This window comes from Rhinolophus ferrumequinum, chromosome 21, assembly GCF_004115265.2.
Source record: "Rhinolophus ferrumequinum isolate MPI-CBG mRhiFer1 chromosome 21, mRhiFer1_v1.p, whole genome shotgun sequence".
NCBI lineage: Eukaryota > Metazoa > Chordata > Mammalia > Chiroptera > Rhinolophidae > Rhinolophus > Rhinolophus ferrumequinum.
Genome location: NC_046304.1, coordinates 29,874,077 through 29,893,576, shown reverse-complemented (window position 1 = coordinate 29,893,576; position 19,500 = coordinate 29,874,077). Strand labels below are relative to the sequence as shown.

Genomic DNA, 19,500 nt, shown 5'->3' with positions numbered 1-19,500 from the left:
AATTTATCAGATAGATGTACTTCTATGCCTGGCTTTGATTAGGGACTTCTGTTTATAAACACAGATTGAAAATTGTTTCTTGGATTTTCTTTGATGGTTCAGAAGCAGAACTCAAAATTTTGCACCTTTTGGAGAATGAGGCAGCTGCAGGTGAAGAACTTGACAACTCTTGGGATGGTTAATTAGAGCTAATTATAATTTGATTGACCTGCTTTTCCTCAGAAAAGCTTTTGCAAAGTGAGGATTTTGCCTTTTCATACAAACTAAAAAAAATCTTTGTTCTGTGGATTTACAAATATATATCATTTTTACACGCTTTACAAAGAAATGTTACCACATAAATCATAGAATCAGGGATATGAGTGAGGTTGGAAACACTTTTGGTATTCTTACTTCAACGTGGGACTCATGGGACCTTCAAGATTATATAGTCCTTGAGACCATCTACTATATTAATTTATGACAAAAAATGTAATGTTAGGGAAATATAAACTAGCGTGCGTAATTTTTAAATTTTTAAATTGTTTTAATCTAATAAAAAAACAAGAAATAAATTGTCAAACACAATAAAGTGTAACTGTCTTTTTTCAACCTTGATATTTTTTTTGTTTCACTTGGCTTTGACATAATCTCATTTGCTTGATAAATACTATAAAAGGATTTTTGTTTAATTTATATATAAAGGGAGTTTAATAAAATAAGTTGTTTTTAATTATGTGGTATTTTTCATATCATGATTTATGATTATTATAATTATATAAATGAAATATAGTTCTATTAATAGTCTCATAAAGTTGAAACTTTATTTGTTTGTTTGTTTATATGTTTATTAAGAAGGGCGCAGCTCACAGTGGCCCACGTGGGGATCGAACCGGCAACCTTGGTGTTATTAGCACCATGTTCTAACCAACTGAGCTAACCGGCCACCCCCTAAGTTGAAACTTTTTATGAAGGACTTTTCTATGAAAACTTCTTACCTAATGAAGTTCTCGAGGGCAATTATTATAGTATGTGAAAAACAAAATAATCATTTTCACTGTTTTTCAACTCAGTTATATCTCATGTTTATGTTAAGTAAAGTACCTTTTCATTTTAGGTAGGGTTTTTACTTTCAGACAGCATATAGCATATGTTTTAATTTGGGCAGTCAAGACCCTTTGATTTTAGAAAGTTAGGTAGTAAATATTTAATATTTTAATGACAGTTCAAGATAGCAGTAGGAAATACCAAGTAGAATGTGATTAATTACAGACAACAGATATTATAAAATATAAAAGGAGGGAGAAATTGTATGCTGAAGTGGTCTGCAAAGATTAGAGAATGTAAAATCTGAAGTAGATTTTGAAGGACAGATGAGAACTGAATAAAGAAAAAGTGGGACAAGTGTATACACTTAGTGGAAGGAATAATGTTCTCAAAAGCATCTTAGAGGCATGAGAATTTGTGCTGGGAAATTTGTAAGTTAATATACTTGGATACAGTAATCATGTAAGATTTGAATGTACTAAGGCTGGAAAGGTTGATTTGGAACAAGTAGTAGAGAACCTTGAAGCATGGAGATTGAGGATCTATTTTATCATGTACCGTTACATCATGTCCCATGTACTTAAATTTAACTAATGTGGAATTGAGCAGTACTTTAGGATAATAGATCCTTCAGAAGTGTGCAGGATACATTATTGTGAAGAACACAGGTGGTCACTTACGTGATTTTTGTAGTACCTGTGTGTGAACTGATAAAAGACATGAAGTAATGTGGTGGTGAAAATGGAAATTAAGGGATGGCTGCAAGTATATCATAAATGAAGACTTCACAATGCTTGATACATGGTTAGGTGCTTGATACATGGAGGTATGCATGGAGGAGGAGTAAGGAAAGTGAAAGGAGAGAGCCAAGTATCAGAGGCATATGTAAAATTCTGTGGATTAATTTTCTCCCCCAGAGGTGTCCATGTTTAAGGAATGAGTTGTAGATTCATTTGTGAACCTCTGCAAATTACTTTGAGATCATCCATTAAAGAGAATATTATACCTATTTTACTAATTCCGATACCCAAGTTAAGGAAATTGGATATAACTTGCTTTTAAACACTTTTCCTTCAACAGCCGTCTTCCTGTAGTAACCCTTAATCTTTTTCACAAGCTGTAATGGGACCTAGACCAAGAAAGGTTTTCCAGTCAGTGACTGTAGGAAGCTGATAAGAGAAGTATTCTTTCAGGCTCGGTAGCATAAGTTAACATTACACTAAAACATATATCTCTTTGCAGTCTCCTTTTTCTCCTGTCAGCCATTGACATTTTGAAAGATTTACTGATTAGCTTAAAAATTACAGAACTTCTAAGGCTAATGATATGCCATCCTAATTACAGTGTGCAACTGCTGTTAATGCTTTTCCCGTCTATTTTAGGGAGCCATTACAACTCATAACTAGAGAAGAAAAGGTTTTACATGATTGTTGCTAACATGAAAAAAGACGTACATGTTATGCTTCAAACAACTGCTCTAAATTTCAATAACTGATATTACTACTAGAGCGCCTTATTGAGGGAAAGCCCTTAATAAATTATCTAGTCTCGTTCTCTAATCGCATAGGTGATGATGTATAGTTTTCAAAAGCAGTAAAGAGGAATGGGAAAAAAACTGTAACAAGAACTGAAATAGTTTGTTCAACCGTCTTGTGAGAGTTGCTTTGATCCTGTGAAGTAGGTGGTGTTACTTCCCATCATACAAATGAACAAACCGAGTCTTAGAGAGCTGCACAGCCAGAAAATGAAAAATTCCCAGATCTAAGATTCTGACCTAGGTATACTTCATCCAACGCTCATATTTTTCATTTTATATCATGTTGCCTCATGGGGAGGAAGTGCTGTACGTGGAAAAACACATACCATATTGTCTTTCATCTGAGCTTATACTCCCCTTTGTGTGGGTTTATAAGGCCCTTTGTCTCAACACAATCACATAGCCAACTTCAAAGTATTTGTAGGCTCTAATGATTTTCATTAGTTTGAATTATATTTTCACAGAAGAATCTAGGTGATTTTCCTTGAAGACTCATTGTAAAATTGTGAGGTGGAAAATCCTCATTTTACAATGGAACAGTGTGAGTTGAAGGCATTTCCTCAGTGTCATCAAAAAAAGTTAAGTCAGAGATTTGACTTTGTAACTCAGGTCCCTTTTAGTATATTTGCTTATAATGCTTAGTATTGCAAAGCATAATACTTATGTCGATTTTTCTGATTTACTATTCCATCTTAGTTTCTCTTTTATTTTCTAACTTTCTAAGCAGAATTAATCTTTACCTAATACAAAGTAAATCAGTGAACTGGCGTAGTATTCACCCTGATGGGATTTCAGGCTTATGGTGACGCAACTGGGAAAATTCTGGCTCAATTGTTACTAACATAGGAGGCTTTACAGTTAGGTATTTATTAAAAGACAGCCCAGGAAGAAAAGAAAAAATGAATTTATGTGATCCCGTGTTGCTAAATCTGCTGCTATCTTTTCTTTACTGCTTTCTCTAAGAGTCATCATTTCAATGCACTAATCTTTTAAACAGCCATTCAATGGGAATTGCGCTGGAACTTTGCTAAGGGGTCACATGTACCAGCCTGACAGTTAGTTATACGTTTACAAAAGAAATAGCATGAATTTATTCAGCATCAAAACCTCTGCATCTTTTACCACCCAACTGCACTTCACACTGTATTACCATCAGTGCACTATCGTGGCTACATAAATTCCATCCAGATTCTTCATTTAATTAACCAGCATTCTTTGAACAAAAATAAAAGTGCTGTTTTTATAGAGGAATAAAAGCTCCATGAAGTGAGTGTGAAGGAGACAAATCATCAAATTAGTTATTCTTCATTGCAGCTATGGAGAATTCTCTGCCCCTCCCCTTTCTCTTCAGCAACAATATATTTTTTTCTAGCTTGATGGAATGGAAAATGGAGAATGATGAATCCATGTCTAATGTTTTTGAGTAGATTGTGTTGGCCACATCCTAAGGCTCGTGCAGGGTTGGGTACTGATGATATTGTCATCTACAGGTGACTTTTCTTTCTTTTTTATTTTTTTTTTTAGCATTTTCTATAATTGGAGAGGTACTTTGGCATAGTAGTCAAGAGCATGAGCTTTGTAACTAAACTGCTTGGGTGCAAATCCTAGTTCAGCCACTTATTAGGTTTGTGATTCTGAGCAAGTTACTTAATCTTTCTGAGCTTCAAGTTCCGATCCATTAAATGAAGATAATAATAGACATCCCTCACATAGCAGTATGCGGGTTAACTGAGCTGATCCAGGTAAAATCCTTAGGGTAGTGCTGGCACGTACTAAGCCATCACCTCTTGTGTGCACAACAGTCTGATGTGAAAGTTGAGCGGTGACACTGGTGACTCTTGATCCCCTGTGCTGAACTGACTGATGTGGCTCAGTAAATGTCCTTTCATTTCCCCAGATATCTCTTTCTAAAAGTACCCTTTTATTACTTTAAACATAGACAATTACTTTAAACATAAAGACAATTACTTTACTTTTTTTTTTAAAGACAATTACTTTAAACATAAAGACATAAAGTTGTTTGCATCAAGGATCCAGTAGCCGTTGGTTGGCCACATCTCTCCATCTTGCATCCTACTGCCAGATTTATTTTTTTAAAGCACCGTGTTCTCATATCCATTTCGGCTCAGAAGACTTCAGGACTTCTCCAGATACCAGCTCCTTTGCCTGTCATGCCGTTTCCTCCATAGCCCAGTCCTTCCCCTTCCTCTCCTCAACCTTTTTGGACCCATTGCTCCCTTATGGGAAGCATCAACTCAGTCAAAGTTGATCTGGCGTCCTTTCACACATGTACCACCTTCCTTCTCATCTCTCTTCCTTTGCTCACATTGTTCGTTTGGTCTGACCTGCCCTACTCTCTTCCTCTACTTATCGAAGTCATACCTACGGTTCTAAGCTGAGCCAGGAAAGGAAAGGTATCTTTTATCCCCTTTGTATTTTTTATCACATAACATTGATTGTCCAGATGCAGTAACTGCTAAGTAAACGTTGTTAATGATGTACTATCAGTCCTGTTAGCTCTACTTTCAAACTACACTTGGAATCTAACCACTTCCCGTCATCTCCACTGCTGTCATCCTCATGCAAGCCACAATTACGTTTTGTCTGTCCCCTTCCCCTTCTCCCCACTCCATCCTTGCCCACCCCCTGTAGTCTACTCTCAACACGGCAGCAAAAGTAATCCACTTAAAATTTAAGTCAGATTCTATCATTTCGCTGCTCAAACCCCTCCAATCCCTTCCCATCTCACCCTGAGTAAAACCACCGTCCTTACCATGGCCGACAAAGCCCCCTGAGATCTGTCACTGCACCCCAACCGCAGCTTTGCTCTTGCTCCTGTTAACACTCTGCCCTCATGTCCCCTGCCACACTACTGCTGCCACACAGGCTTCCTCGCTGTTCTCTGAAGATGCAATGCACAATCCCATCTCAGGACCTTTGCGCACACTGTTTCTTCTGCCCAGCAATCTTTATGGGCAGAGGAAATCTTCATGACTCCATCCTTCCTGTAGGTCTCTTATCAAAGGTCTTTTCAATGAGCTCTTCACTGATAATCTCTAATTTACCCTCTCCCCAAACTTGAGTGTAAATTCTGGGAGGTAGGAGGTAGGATTTTTTTGTCTATTTTGTTTGACGCTGTATTCTTAGTACCTAGAACTTGACACAAAATAAGTACCTAATAGTTATTGAATGTATGAATGAAAATTTGATCCTTAAAAATATGTCCATATCCCTAGCCCCCCCTTCATTTCAATTGTACTTAGGCTTGAACAAAATCAAGTGTCCTATAATAGCTCCAAGAACATTAAATTAGCCATAGTTGAATATTAGCCATGGCAATTGGAGCAGAAAGTTCCATTGCAGATAAAAGAGACTTCTGCATCAAGTAAAGAAAAAGAAATGTCTTACAGTATAATAAATGCCATGTTAAATTATATTGGTGTCCTGGAGGACTGTCATTGACCCAGCACCAAGGCACATTTTCAGAGAGCAAGTGGTGCGCTACGCCATCTTCTTCGTCAGGTAGAGAACATAGCTAGTATGTAATTTTATTTGTTTGTCATCTAGTGGCAGAGTAAAATGGTGAAAAGAACAGTAAGGTTGGAGTCAGGCAGACCTGGGTTTCAATTCTGGCATTACTATGTGTCCTCGGACAGGTTATGTAACCTCCCTGAGCCTCTGTTTGATTACGTATGAAATGATTTTTAATAATTCCTTTCCCTCAGTGTTCTAAAAGTTAAATGAGAGAAGAAGACACATGAATCACCTGAGGCATACCGTGTGTTTATTAAAATGTCTTGTGAGCATTGCATCCTGTAGAAATAGCTATGTATTTTGCTCCTGAATTCTATAATACCTTTTGGCTTAAATCGAAAAGGAAAAGTAGCAGTTAGACTGATGTCTAGGAGTCAGCTCTGGCTCCTGGGGCTTGGACCCCGGAGAAGTCCCACAATACTATAAATCTCTCAACAGTATCTGATGAAGCCGCAAGAACCTTCCTAGAACATAAAGCCTTACCATGAACTACTTGAGTTTTATGGATGCCTACTCTTTTTATCTTTTGAACCAATTCTTCTTCCGTTTTCCATTTTCAATTCTCTTCTGCTTCCCTTATTTTCAAAATGTCATGCTAGGTGTGTGAAGCTGGAGATTCCCTACTGAAAATTGTCTAAGAGGAAGGAAAAGGAAAAGGAAGATCAAGCAGCTACTCTGTATAATAAAATAACATGAATATTAGTTTTCAAATCGAGACGTGAGGAACAGGTGTATATTGATTAAGGTTTGGGATTATAACTTCAGGGGGAGGAAAATCTGTTGTTTAAACCACTGGACTAGTTTTACATGTTTTTTTTTTTTTTTTCCAATGACATCAATTTTGAAATCTTTAGGAAGCCAAAGCTGTAGTTGAAGAAACAAGAGCCTTACGAAGTCGGATTCATCTTGCAGAAGCTGCACAGAGACAGGCGCACGGAATGGAAATGGACTATGAAGAAGTGATCCGTCTGTTAGAGGCCGAGATTACAGAACTCAAGGCTCAGCTTGCTGGCTATTCCAACCAAAATAAAGTAAGCAAAACAGTCCCCTCTTCTAGTTACCATGGTTTCCTTGCCGTTGTCATGTATCCTGTTTTCATTTTCTTTTCATCTGCACTTCTAAACTAGGTCAGTGTTTTGTCTTCTGTCATTCAGTGATAGGATGATGTGTTGTGATGGAGGTGATGTGAAGCTTGTGAGCCTCCCTTTATTCAGATAGCTTCGGGAGGGGAGAGCATGCACTCCAAATTCATGTGGGTCGTTGGTCAGCATTGTACAGCTCAGGCATTAAGTGGTGGAGCTGTTTAACACCTAATTGATGACATTGGTGTTCTCCTTTTGTTTCTAAACTTGCTAATTTGAAAGAAGAGCCTAGGGATGGGTTTGCTCTTTGATTAAAACACTGAAGGAAGTGTGAAAATTAAATAATTTTTGCCCAAGGCCTAAGATCATTAATAGAAAAAAACTGAGTTTGAATTTGGTAGCCTCCAATTTCAATAGCAAAATATTGAATACTTTATACAAGGCAATGTGAACTTTTTTTATGTGAATTTTTTATTGCATGATTTTTTTTTTTACATAATACGTACTATATCCATTGAATGCCATTCAAAAAGTATAATAGATATATACATTTTTACCTCACTGAAGTAAGGTAGAAAATTAAATAAATTGAAATAGATATTTTATAACTTCATAGAGTTCATTTATAAACATAATAGGTGTTTGTGTCTCTAATCCAACTAGCTTTAAGAGAACATAAAGCAAATTTGAATTATTTATGTCTATTTATTTATACATAAATGGATTAAATACTTTAACTATGCCAAGTGGAAATGAAACCAGTTTAGAAAATCTGAAATTTTCTCAGGTTAGCAGTTAAGAGTTACTAATCTGTTTCTCACATTTGTCCACTTAAACCAGTTCCACAAGAAAACTGCCACCCTTTGGTGCTAGCGCAAGGCCAAGGGGAAAACGTTGCTTGAGAAAGCAGCAATTCTTAGGAATATTACATACATTTATTATTTTTGACCCAGTACTTACATTGTGAAAATAGAGATATGTGCTTATTTCATGTAACTTTAACATGATTCTAAACAAATATTTTGGGAATGATCAGAATCTTGAAAGTACTTTTTTTATATAACTATAGTTATTTTGGAGGGAAAATCAGTCTTTAAAATACTTAAAAAAAATAATACAACATTCAAGGAGTTCACATGAATTTATTCAAATTTGTTTTTAAAGTGTAGGTTATTTGCAGTTCTCTCTTCCATCTCCTACCTGAGAAAGTATTTTTGTCCTAAGTTGTCTGGTAATAAAATTAATTCAGTCTCTCTCTCTCTCTCTCTCTCTCTCTCTCTCTCTCTCTCTCTCTCTCTCTCTCTCTTTTAATTGGAAGGGGAACAGGACTTTTTATTGGGGAACAGTGTGTACTTCCAGAACTTTTTTTTCCAAGTCAAGTTGTTGTCCTTTCAATCTTAGTTGTGGAGGGTGCCATTCAGCTTCAAGTTGTTGTCCTTTCAGTCTCAGTTGTGGCGGGCACAGTTCAGCTCCAGGTCCAGTTGCCGTTGCTAGTTGCAGGGGGCACAACCCACCATCCCTTGTGGGAGTCGAACTGGCAACCTTGTGGTTGAGAGGACGCGCTCCAACCAACTGAGCCATCCGGGAGCTCAGCTCAAGGTGCCGTGTTCAATCTTAGTTGCAGGGGGCGGAACCCACCATCCCTTGCGGGACTCGAGGAGTTGAACCGGCAACCTTGTGGTTGAGAGCCCACTGACCCATGTGGGAATCGAACTGGCAGCCTTCGGAGTCAGGAGCATGGAGCTCTAACCACCTGAGCCACTGGGCCGGTCCTTTTTTTTTTTTTTTTTAAAAGAAGAGATGGTAGACTTGGTCATCTTAACGTTTTCCAAACCCAGTTCCAGTGGAGAAAGAGAAGGAAACTTTTTTTGTTGTTTCTGATTCCTTGAAGAAACATAGACCAAGACATTAGAGGATTGATAGGCAAATATTTTTTTTTAAGACACAGATTCTTTTTGTAACAATCTTTCTACTTTTCATTATAAATTTTCCCTTGTGTAATCCATTTATTTACCTATTTACCTTGTTTGCTTTTTCTTTTATTCATCTCATTTTTAAGAAATAAAACATTATCAATACTTTAGACTCACAACGTCCCTCTCTAATTATGTCCCTCTCCCTTGCCCTCAGAAGTAACCACTTTCCTAGATTTAGTGTTAACTGTTTTCTTGATAATTTTACGACCTATGTATATATCCCTGAACAATATGTTGTTTAGTTTTGCCTGTTTATCAATTTTATATAAATAGAAATCAACTATTATTATTCTGACTTGCTTTTTTTCACCCAACACTTTGTTTTTGCAATTCATCTATTTGAAGTTTATAGCTAGTTTATGTCTTTCCTTTGCTTTTTTGTGTATGCCACTGATCGGGTATACTACAGTGTATTTATCCATTCTGTATTTGATGGACAGTCTAATTGTTTCCATTTTCTTTTCTTATGAACAGTGTTGCTAAACACATTTTTTTATATATACCGGGGTGCCAGAAAAATGTATCCAAGTGGATGATTTGGTCAACATTGCTCAAGCAGTAGTTCCCTGTAGTCAGAAGTGTCTGGACACAGATGGTAACCACTTTGAGCACCTCTTGTAATTGCAGAAGTCAAACATGACTTGTATTCATCTTTTGTTATAGGCATATATTGGGTATTACAATTTTAATAGTTGTTTTTTTCCTTTCTTAAAATGCGTATACGTTTTTTTGGCATCCTCTGTATATCCTGCTCTACTCTACATATGCAACAGTTTCTCTTTGGTTCATACCTTGGAGTGGAATTGCTAGGTTGCATGATGATTGTGCAATCAGCTTTACTAGGTAATGCCCAATTGTGTTTGAACCAATTTTTACTCCTACCAGTAGTGAATGAGAATTACAGTTTACCCCACATCCTTGATGACACTTTGTTTTCCTTTATTTTTAATTTTTATCAGTCTGTAAGGTGTGGTAAGTAGGTCTCATTGTGGTTTAATTTGAATTTCCTTGTTTAGTAATGACTTTGAGCTACTGATGTGCTGGGATCAGCCAGCTGGCACTGGCTCAGGAGAGCTAACTGTGTACCTCGCTTCTCAACTCCGTATTTATCGACATTAGGTTGGTAGCTTGAAAACAGCCATGATGGTGTTATTTACACCCCCAAATGCTATAAACCAGGGCTTTGCTCCCAGCCCCACATAGCCAGTGGAGAATATATTTATGTATTTATTAGGCGTTTGTGTTTCTATGGGAAATGCCTCTTCATATCCTTTAGCAGTTTTTCCATTGGATTATCTTTTTCATGTTGATATACAGTGATTGTATGTTCTGGTTACTAGACCTGTAATGCACTGTATGTTATAGAAATCTTCTGAATTTATGGCTTGCTTTTTCACCCAATGGTGAAATGAACAGCTGTTCTTAATTTTCATGTAATCAAACTTGATCAATTTTCCCTTCTAAAGAATGTGTCTTCTTTAGAAGTCCTTCCATTCCCAAAGATATAAAGATATTCCTTCATATTTGCCTCTAAAAGTTTTAAAGTTTTGATCTTTCTGTCATTGGTTTTGTGGCATCATGTAAGGTGAGGATCCATTTCATTCTTTCTTCTAAATGAGTAACCTACTACACCAACACCATTATTTCAAAAGCCTATTCTTTCCTAATTGATCTACAAAATCAGCACTGTCTTATCAAGATTTCATGTGAGTGGATCTTTTCGAGGGCTCTATTCTCTTTTATTTATTTATTTTTATTCCTGTGCAAATAACACATTGTATTGATTACTATATCTTTTACAGTTAGTCTTGAGATCTAATCACCCTGCCTAGTTCTTTTTCTTTAAACGTGTATTGGCTACTTGACCCTTTGATCTTTGATATGTTTTTAGACTCAGTTTATAAATTCAACTGAAAGAAAAGAAAGATTGGCCTTTTTACTGAAAATGCATTTAATATATAGATTAATTTGGGAATAATTTTCATATGTATCATTAAGTCTTGATTTATAAACTACCGAGACACAGAAAGGTTAATTGCATTGTGGCCAGAGCATCCAGTCTGTGGGATAATAACAGCATCTGTTGAGGGTTGTTTCATGGCTTATTGTGTAGCCAATGTTTACATATGCTCCAAGTAAGTTTGAAAAACACTCTGCATTGTTTGATGTAGTTTTATTAGAGACCACTAGATCAGAGTCATTAATTGCGGGGTTCAGTTGTTCTCTAGTCATATTAATTTGTCAGGGAAGTGTGTTAAAATCTCCCTTGTGGTTAATGTTCTTTATGTATTTTGAAGTAATGCTTTTAACTGAATACAAGCTTGGAATTATGTTCTCATCCTTTTATGAAAATGTTGTGATTCTTCAATCTAGCATTCTTCTTTTCCCCTTAATGTTTGTTTTTGATTGATATTAAAAGTTATGCTGGATTTCTTTCGGTTAATATTTATCGATGTATTTTTTTCCCATCCTTTTACTTTCAACTTTTCAGTGTCCCTGTATTTTAATTGTGTCTATGGTAAACAACATGTAGTTGGATTTTTTTCCACCATCTAACTAATTTTTGATCTTAGATTAGAAAGATTATTTCATTTACATTCTTTTATTTGCTAATGCACTTGGCTTCATTTTCACCCTCTTAATTTGTACATTTTGTCTCATGTTTTCTAGTTGTTTCTCATTTCTTGCCTTTTTGGTGGGGCGGGGGGTTGGGTTCAGATTTCTCCTGTGTTCCCCTCCCCTCCCATTCCATTTATTTCCCTCTGCTGGTTTAGAAGGTATACACTCTTTTTCTAATTTTTAATGATTATCTTAAAAATTTTAACATTCCATTTTAACTTAAATTATAAAACTAATCACTAGCTTTCCCCCTTCTTCTAAAAGCACTTTAGAACATAAATCCAATCATCACTTCCTACTTAATTTCTAATTTTGTCAGTATTTTATTTAGTTCTTTCCTGACTTTTAACACCATAAATTAGATACTATTACAATTTATTTTGTGTAGTCACCCTTTGTTTAGACTGCCATGTTTACCATTTTCTATGTTCGATATTCTTTCTTGCTCCTCAGACCTTTTTGCTTGAATTATTTTCTTCCTGAAGTACAGCTTTTAGAAATTTGTTTAGTGAGGATCTATTGGTAATAAACTCTCTCCATTTTCGTTTGTCTAAAAACGTCTTTATTGAACTCTTGTTCTGAAAATATATTTTTGCTACATTTAGAATTGTTGAGTTGGCATTTTATTTCTTTCAGTATTTTTACTCCATGGTTTCAGTAGCCGTCAATCTGTCATTTGTTTGCAATCTGCTGTTTCTTTTTAGATGATTTTAAAATCTCTTTATCTTCAATGTTCAGCAGCTTGACTATGTGTTGACTTAATTATTTAGATTCATTGAGCTTCCTGATCTGTGGGAAAATGTCTTTGCCTTTTTTAAAAAACCCTAAGCTGTTATCCTGAGCTATTTTTCTTTCATTCTTTCTGATCTCTCTTGTATAATTCAGATTGAATATATGCCAGATCTTCTAACTATTTTCTTATCTCTTCTCCTTTTTTTAATATTTTCAATTTTTATCTTTCTGCACCATTATGAGGAGTTTGTTTACCTCTGTCTTCCAGTTCACCTGTTCTCTTTCCAATTGTATCTAATTGGGTAGTAAACCATAAATTGAGTTTATAATTTAATTATGAATACATTTTTACTTTTTAGATTTTTTTGTTATCTGATCTATTTTGACAGTTTCTTGTCCCTTTATTATGCTTTCAATTTCTTCTAAATTTTAAAAACATATTAAATATTACTTTATATTCTGTATATGAATCACTCCAGCATCTTTTGTTTTTGTAGGTCTGACCCTGTAATTTGTTTCCTTCAGCTGACTTTCATTTATGGTAGCTTAAATATCAAAATGTTCTTTTGATAACAATATATATGAGAATTCCTTGAGATTTGAGTTTAGAAAATATCCCTTTAGGAAGTTTTATGTTTTCTTCTAGTAACCTGGGATCGATTTAAACTAAATTTTCAGCTTATGAATTTACACACCATACAAGTAACATAAATCCTGACCGTAAACCTGCACGAGGTTAGCAGTTATTCAAGGGATACTTTTTTTTTTAATCCACTCACCAGAGTGAAAGTCAAAATGCTGTTCATCCTATGAGTTTATTTGCCCCCCGTTTACCTATTAAAGTTCTCACATTTGTCTTTTGTGCCTGAGGAAACGCCAAACTGTAGGCTTCTAGAGATCAGCATATGCCTTCAGAGCAAATTATGCTGCAGTGCCCTCTTAGTCCAGTGGGTCACTTCACTCAGCATTGCTGTTGCTGTTTCCGTGGAATTCCTTTACTGCCAACAGAACCCCTTTACGTCCTTGCCAGCTCATCTTTACCCTGGATTGTAATATATTAAATATATATGTTGCTGAACTCAAGGAGTTTGCTGCTTGGGGTGTTCTATCCAAGAACAAGACATGGTTGTCGTTAGGTAGTTTGATTTATTTGCAGCAAGTAAAGGAGACAAAGGATTCATATCCAAAGCTCTGTTTCTGTGTAGGTTGGTTCAGTCATTGCTTGTATATACTATTTGGTTAATTACATGTTGATTTTTTTGTTGGCAGTTGGCTAAACTTATCTGGATTTTGTTAATTACACATTGATTTCTTCTTTCCAATTGGCTAGTCTTATCCCATTGAGTTCTGGTGAAGCTTATCCCATTACAGCTGCATGTGTAAAATATTGTGCTACGTTTTAACATTTAGCAGGAATAGTTTTTAGTAAGAACCGCCCAGACCTTGAGACCCTTGTCCTAGCTAACATATATGTATATCTTCAGCGGTTTTGGTTGTGCCACACTGGTAAGGGTTTCTGTCAGCATTTGGTAAACCATGTTGCCAAAAAAAAAAAAAATGTAAATGAATTTAAATGTATTTCATTGTAGGAATCAATAAAGTTATATGCAGCTTATCTCATAAAATTTGCAGTATCCCTGTGCAGTTTAACTTTTAAATAGGCCATTAGTTAAGGGCCATCCAAAATTAGAAGATACGTATAATAAAGAGAAAATAAATGATATGGTAATGTTGGGTACTAGTTAATAAAAACTGAGAATAGAAGCCACTAATGTAAAACCAAAGAAATATGTAAGATGGTCTTTTTGATATCTCTGTCCAGGAAAGTGTTCAGGAGTTAAGAAAGAGAATCACAGTACTTGACTGCCAATTACGAAAATCGGAAATGGCTCGAAAAACTTTTGAGGCATCGACTGAAAAGCTTCTTCATTTTGTAGAGGTAAATTTTCCTGTCACATTACATTATGTCCATTTTTAAGAAATGTACAGACAACTGACATACAGATAAATGTCAGAGTATTTGGTGGCTTAGTGAAACATTCTCTGGGTTCAAAACACTTAAAGTCAGATTTAAAATTGCCTAGATAATGAAGACCAGCTAATATACAGATTGTTAAGAGAACTGATGAAGACAGGGTAACATGATCCCAAATACATAGAATGTTTTAATGAACACTTTCCTAAAACTATGATACTCTGTAAACATTATTTGATAACTTTACCATATAAAGAAATGTTTCTATAGTTGTTATATTTTTTGAGTAGAATTGTAGGTTAATATAATTGATTACCCCCCCCACATAACAGAAGAAACACCTTTTTAATCGGTTGAGGGGGGAGGTTATGAATATTAATTAAGCAAGAAAAGACATTTAAAAAAATCCATCAAACTTAGGTATCTCCTTCACTATCTTGTTTGTTCCTAGGCTATTCAAGAAGTATTTTCTGATAATTCTGCTCCTTTATCAACTTTAAGGTAAGAAAAATTAAGTGCTTTCTGCAGAGTATGGCTACCAATTACATTTTTTATCTGGTAATTGTGACTGAAATACTAAAAATCTCTTAGTCTTAAAATGCTACATAACTCCTATTCTATACTATTTTTTAATGTCTCGTGGAAGTAGATACAAAGACGTGGTTTTTGACCCCATCTCTCTGAAAGAAATCCCTGGAGTTATGTAGCAAATCACTGTAACCTAGTATTCTAAAATTGAGATAGGAATCACCTATCTTGTCTTTGTCAGGAATTCTGTAAAGATGAGATGAACTGGAAGTTCGTTAGCCTCTGGTATATGAGTAAAAGTTACTATACTGGTAACAGGTTCACTGCTAAAGGTCAATCAGCACAGGCTGATTAGTTGGTATGGCAAACAGAATTTTATAAAACATGCTCATGTGATCAGTTTCTTTCTTTTTTTTTTCAGCATTCAGTAAACCTAAAGAAATATATTTGGAGAATACACCTTGATTTTGTTATTATTCATGGATTGTTTCCAATTTAAAATTTTTTACTAGGAGCTATGAACATACTAATAAGATTTATTTATTTCAGACTGCAAGTTTATGATCATTTTGATACATGATGAAAGACATACACAAAAAACCAAATATTCCCATTTTTACGTTTTCAAAGCAAGGTTTTCTTATAATAGCTGACGCTAGCAATGTATTTCTACATCTACAATGTACGCTTGCAGAAACATGGGAAAATTCTACTTTTTACTACAAAAACAGCAGTTTAATAGGTGAAGATGATTCATTGTATTCTTATTATATTTTAGGTTTCCACAGCATTTTTTGAATTTAGAACAGTATCTACAGCAGTATACTTTTAAATTCATTTTAACGTGATGCTTTATTTCTTCTAATGAAGGAATTTGACTTTTTTTAAACTGTCATCCATGGTGCTTATGATGTAACATAATTATGTGAATTCCACGATGATTATTTTCAGTAAGGATGTTAAAATACTCAGCAATCAGATTCCTCTCGTATGAATTAGGTGTGTCCCCTTCTCCCAACCCCAAGGTGTCATTGTGACCTTGAATTATATTTCACAAGTTTGGTATTAAAAATGAAGGTTAAAATCACTATTTAAAGGCCAGAGCCTGCCCTTGCCTTTATAAAACTGGTTCATGGAGAAAAGATAACTTTAAAAAGCAAACTTGATTAAGCAAGTCTTCACCATGTCTTAGAAAGTTAAACACTGGTAAAATTTGGTTCAGTCTTTTTTAATATACTGTGTCTTCTGTAGTGGATATTGACCTTGGTCATTCAACATAGAACAAAGGCTCTATATTTGAATTTGAAAATTGATGCTTTAATTTCTCCCTGTGATTTAATACCATTATGCTTAAGAAGATGGATTGTAAGTAATGATGGTTTTGTCATCGGTTTAAAATGGTCTCTTTTCAAGTAAAAGTTTTAGCATAGTGACTTTTTTTTGCATTAAAACCTTTCATTTTTAATTATATTAGAATGCATTCATTTCAGGTGCCATTTACATTTTTCAAATGTGATACAAATGCTCTAGGCTGTTTCAGATTTAGGGACAACAAATGGAATTTCTTAAGAGAGTATTTCAGGAGCAAGATTACATACTAAATTTATATTTAATATTGCTAGAAGTAATAGTGAATGTCCTTTTTAATCAATTTGTGCTTATGTGCTTAATTTGAATTTTTACAAAAACGAACTGAAAGGCTATATCACGTTAACATAACACAAGCACTCACAAAATAAGCCCAACAAGTGATTTAGGAGGTGGCCCATTCTTTCATTCCTTCCTTCCTATATATGAGGTCAACCTAATTTTTAAAATACTCCTATTTGTTATACAATAAAGAATTGAAAACAGAAATATTGTTTTCTGTGAATTACTTCCTTCATGGCTGTAAGAATACAATGTTCCCAGATATAAAAATTTGTTTGTACAAACTTCTAACTAATAAGAATTCAGGTCTAGCAAAGATAGGTGTTATTTATTGTGTAATAAGTCCAACTTTATTTTCTTGCCCTCACAGTGAAAGAAGAGCTGTGTTAGGCTCTCTGACTTCCCTGACGCTGCTGGGGAGGAATAGCCGGGACGTCCCAGCAGCCCTGGCACTCGAGTCTAAGGAACTCGTCAAATCCGTTCGTGCCATACTTGATATGGACTGTAAGTTTTCTGACATCTTTTTTTTTACTCTTTACAAAATAATTCATTTAACAAAACAAAATAAGAAAATTTCAAGTTTGACAGTTGAGTTTGGTGAAATGTATTGGTTTGACTACAATAAGATTGATAGGTAAGCAAGGAACGATCTTTCTTTTTTTTTTTTAACTTTTATTTATTTAAGTTTGTTTTTCCAGGGCCCATCAGTTCCAAGTCACATACCAGTAGTTGTTTCAATCTAGTTGTGGAGGGCGCAGCTCACAGTGTCCCATGTGGGGATCCGGCAAACTTGTTTTTAAGAGCACAGCGCTCTAACCAACTGAGCTAGCTGGCCTCCCCCGCGATGAAACTCTTAACGCTCTCATTGGAGGGGGAGAATATTTGCTTTATTTACAGAAGAGAGCTGATTAAGACATGTTTTTGCCCGTACTTCCATCCAAAGTCTCTTCGAAATGGAAGAATAAAAATAAATCCACAACAGATTTGGAAACGGGAAGGGTGGAATCAGCATGGAGGAATTTTTGAATAATACACAACAGATGGAATAAGATTGAAGGTACAGCCCAGCTGAACAAAAGACCCCAAAACACAATAAATATGAAAGACTGGACTGCTCAAACAGAGAGTTAAGTAGAACCATGGAAAACCCCCATGGTCACAGACAGGGAAAACCAGGAACAGATCCTAGGACAGTCAGCAGGGTCATTAATTAAAGGGCTATGGAATGGCTGAACCCGTTCCCTACTCTTCAGAGCTGCTTACTCAGGCATTTACTCCTAAGCTAGGGCCAAGAGAATAGTCTCTTAAGGAAACGCATGATCTGTCACTAGATACTGCCAGAGTCACCACTGGGCTAGAAAGAGAAGCAGGCCAATGCTCTAAGTAACTTCCAACATCCCAATAGATAGGGAGATCCTTGGGGAAAGCTTAAATAGACTGGACATTTCCATCCTTCCCTCCTGCTGTCTCCAAGCACTTTTGCTTCTTCAGAGATTTAGACTCCCTTCTTAGTTGTTTGTTTTTCTGTCTCTTCCGTGGATGTCTGTCTGTCTGCTGACTGTCTTTGTGCTGACCTTTAACATTCCACTATTCCTCTAGTTTGCCACTCCTAATCTTCCTGTGCTGGGGGCCGGATATCAAATAAATATATAGAGATATAGCTAAAATTCTGTGTTAAGTATCAAAATAATAAGTTTTAGTAAAGTCCTGGGTAGTAAATAGATTGACTTGGTGTAGAGTAATATTCAAAGATCCTTTGGGTAACTTTTGACTTCAACACTGTGCTACAGAGGGTTGGAAACCATGCCTCTAATAATTTATGCCCCAGCTTAATTTAGGTAGTGTTTTTTTTGTGTTTTTTTTTTTTAATTTTGTGTAAGCTATTACTTTTTTAAAAATCAGATTACATTTCAAAAACCCTGTAAGAACTCTTTAACATAAAGAAATTTTAGAGGTTTCAGGGGGGATGAAAATAACCACTCCGAATGTATTATGTATAGTTCAGAATTTTATATATTAATATCAGACGTTTTTAAGTGAGGGTGGGAACAGTGGCGGGAAGCACCTGCACAGACGTAGCCCTGTGGACACCGTCATTAATGTTAATTACCTTGCTAGCGTTAACCTTTATATCTGTCAAACATGATTATTCAAAGAAAATATTTGAAATTCAGCAGAACATCTGTGGAAGAAAAGTGAAAAATTCCATCTGCACTTTTTTATCCGAATGCGAGATTATACATACTTTGCTGTTTAAAACTAGCAAATAGTTTCTATGTTTTCTTTTTTATTTAGAAATGTAATCACCAATGTTGGCATATTTTCTAGTACTTTCATAATTTTACATGACATAGCTTTTTAAGTTTGATAATGGAGATAAACTCAGCTCACTTTTCTTTCTCTGTATGCAGTGGTGTTTTCTATATATATAATGAAAACCAGAAAATTATTGAGATGAGGTAGATAACTCACCTGCAGCCTTCACCTCATTTCCGTGTCCATGGCTATCTGGTTATTTCAAGTTATGATTTAAAACTTTCTCTTGGGTAATTGCCTGCACTTTCTTCTTAGATGTTATACTATGGGATTTCCTCAGAAACAAGAATAAGATTTCCCCGGTCTTACAGCTGAAAACCAGCCTCTAAGGAATATTTGCAAGACAGTTCTGAATCTTTTTAGGATCATAGACTACACTGAAATCTGGTGAAAGTCCTCTTCCCAGAAACATACAATTATACACATTTTGCATCCATTTTCAGAGTCATTATGAACCCCAACTTAGGAGCCCTGATGTAGAATCGCAGAGAACACGAGTGTTCTCCATCACGGTAGGCGTGGCCA

General features: G+C 35.5%; 1 protein-coding gene across 4 annotated transcripts in view; it reads left to right on the top strand.

The window, feature by feature from the left end:
- The window catches only part of STXBP4 (syntaxin binding protein 4), a 147,007-nt gene that overhangs the window by 64,279 nt on the left and 63,228 nt on the right, over positions 1 to 19,500 (top strand). For all 4 annotated transcript variants that reach the window (XM_033089637.1, XM_033089640.1, XM_033089639.1 and 1 more), the window contains 4 exons: positions 6,952 to 7,128; positions 14,329 to 14,445; positions 14,933 to 14,982; positions 17,030 to 17,163. In XM_033089637.1, the coding sequence (XP_032945528.1) occupies positions 6,952 to 7,128; positions 14,329 to 14,445; positions 14,933 to 14,982; positions 17,030 to 17,163 (478 nt within the window). The remainder of the gene's footprint in view (positions 1 to 6,951; positions 7,129 to 14,328; positions 14,446 to 14,932; positions 14,983 to 17,029; positions 17,164 to 19,500) is intronic.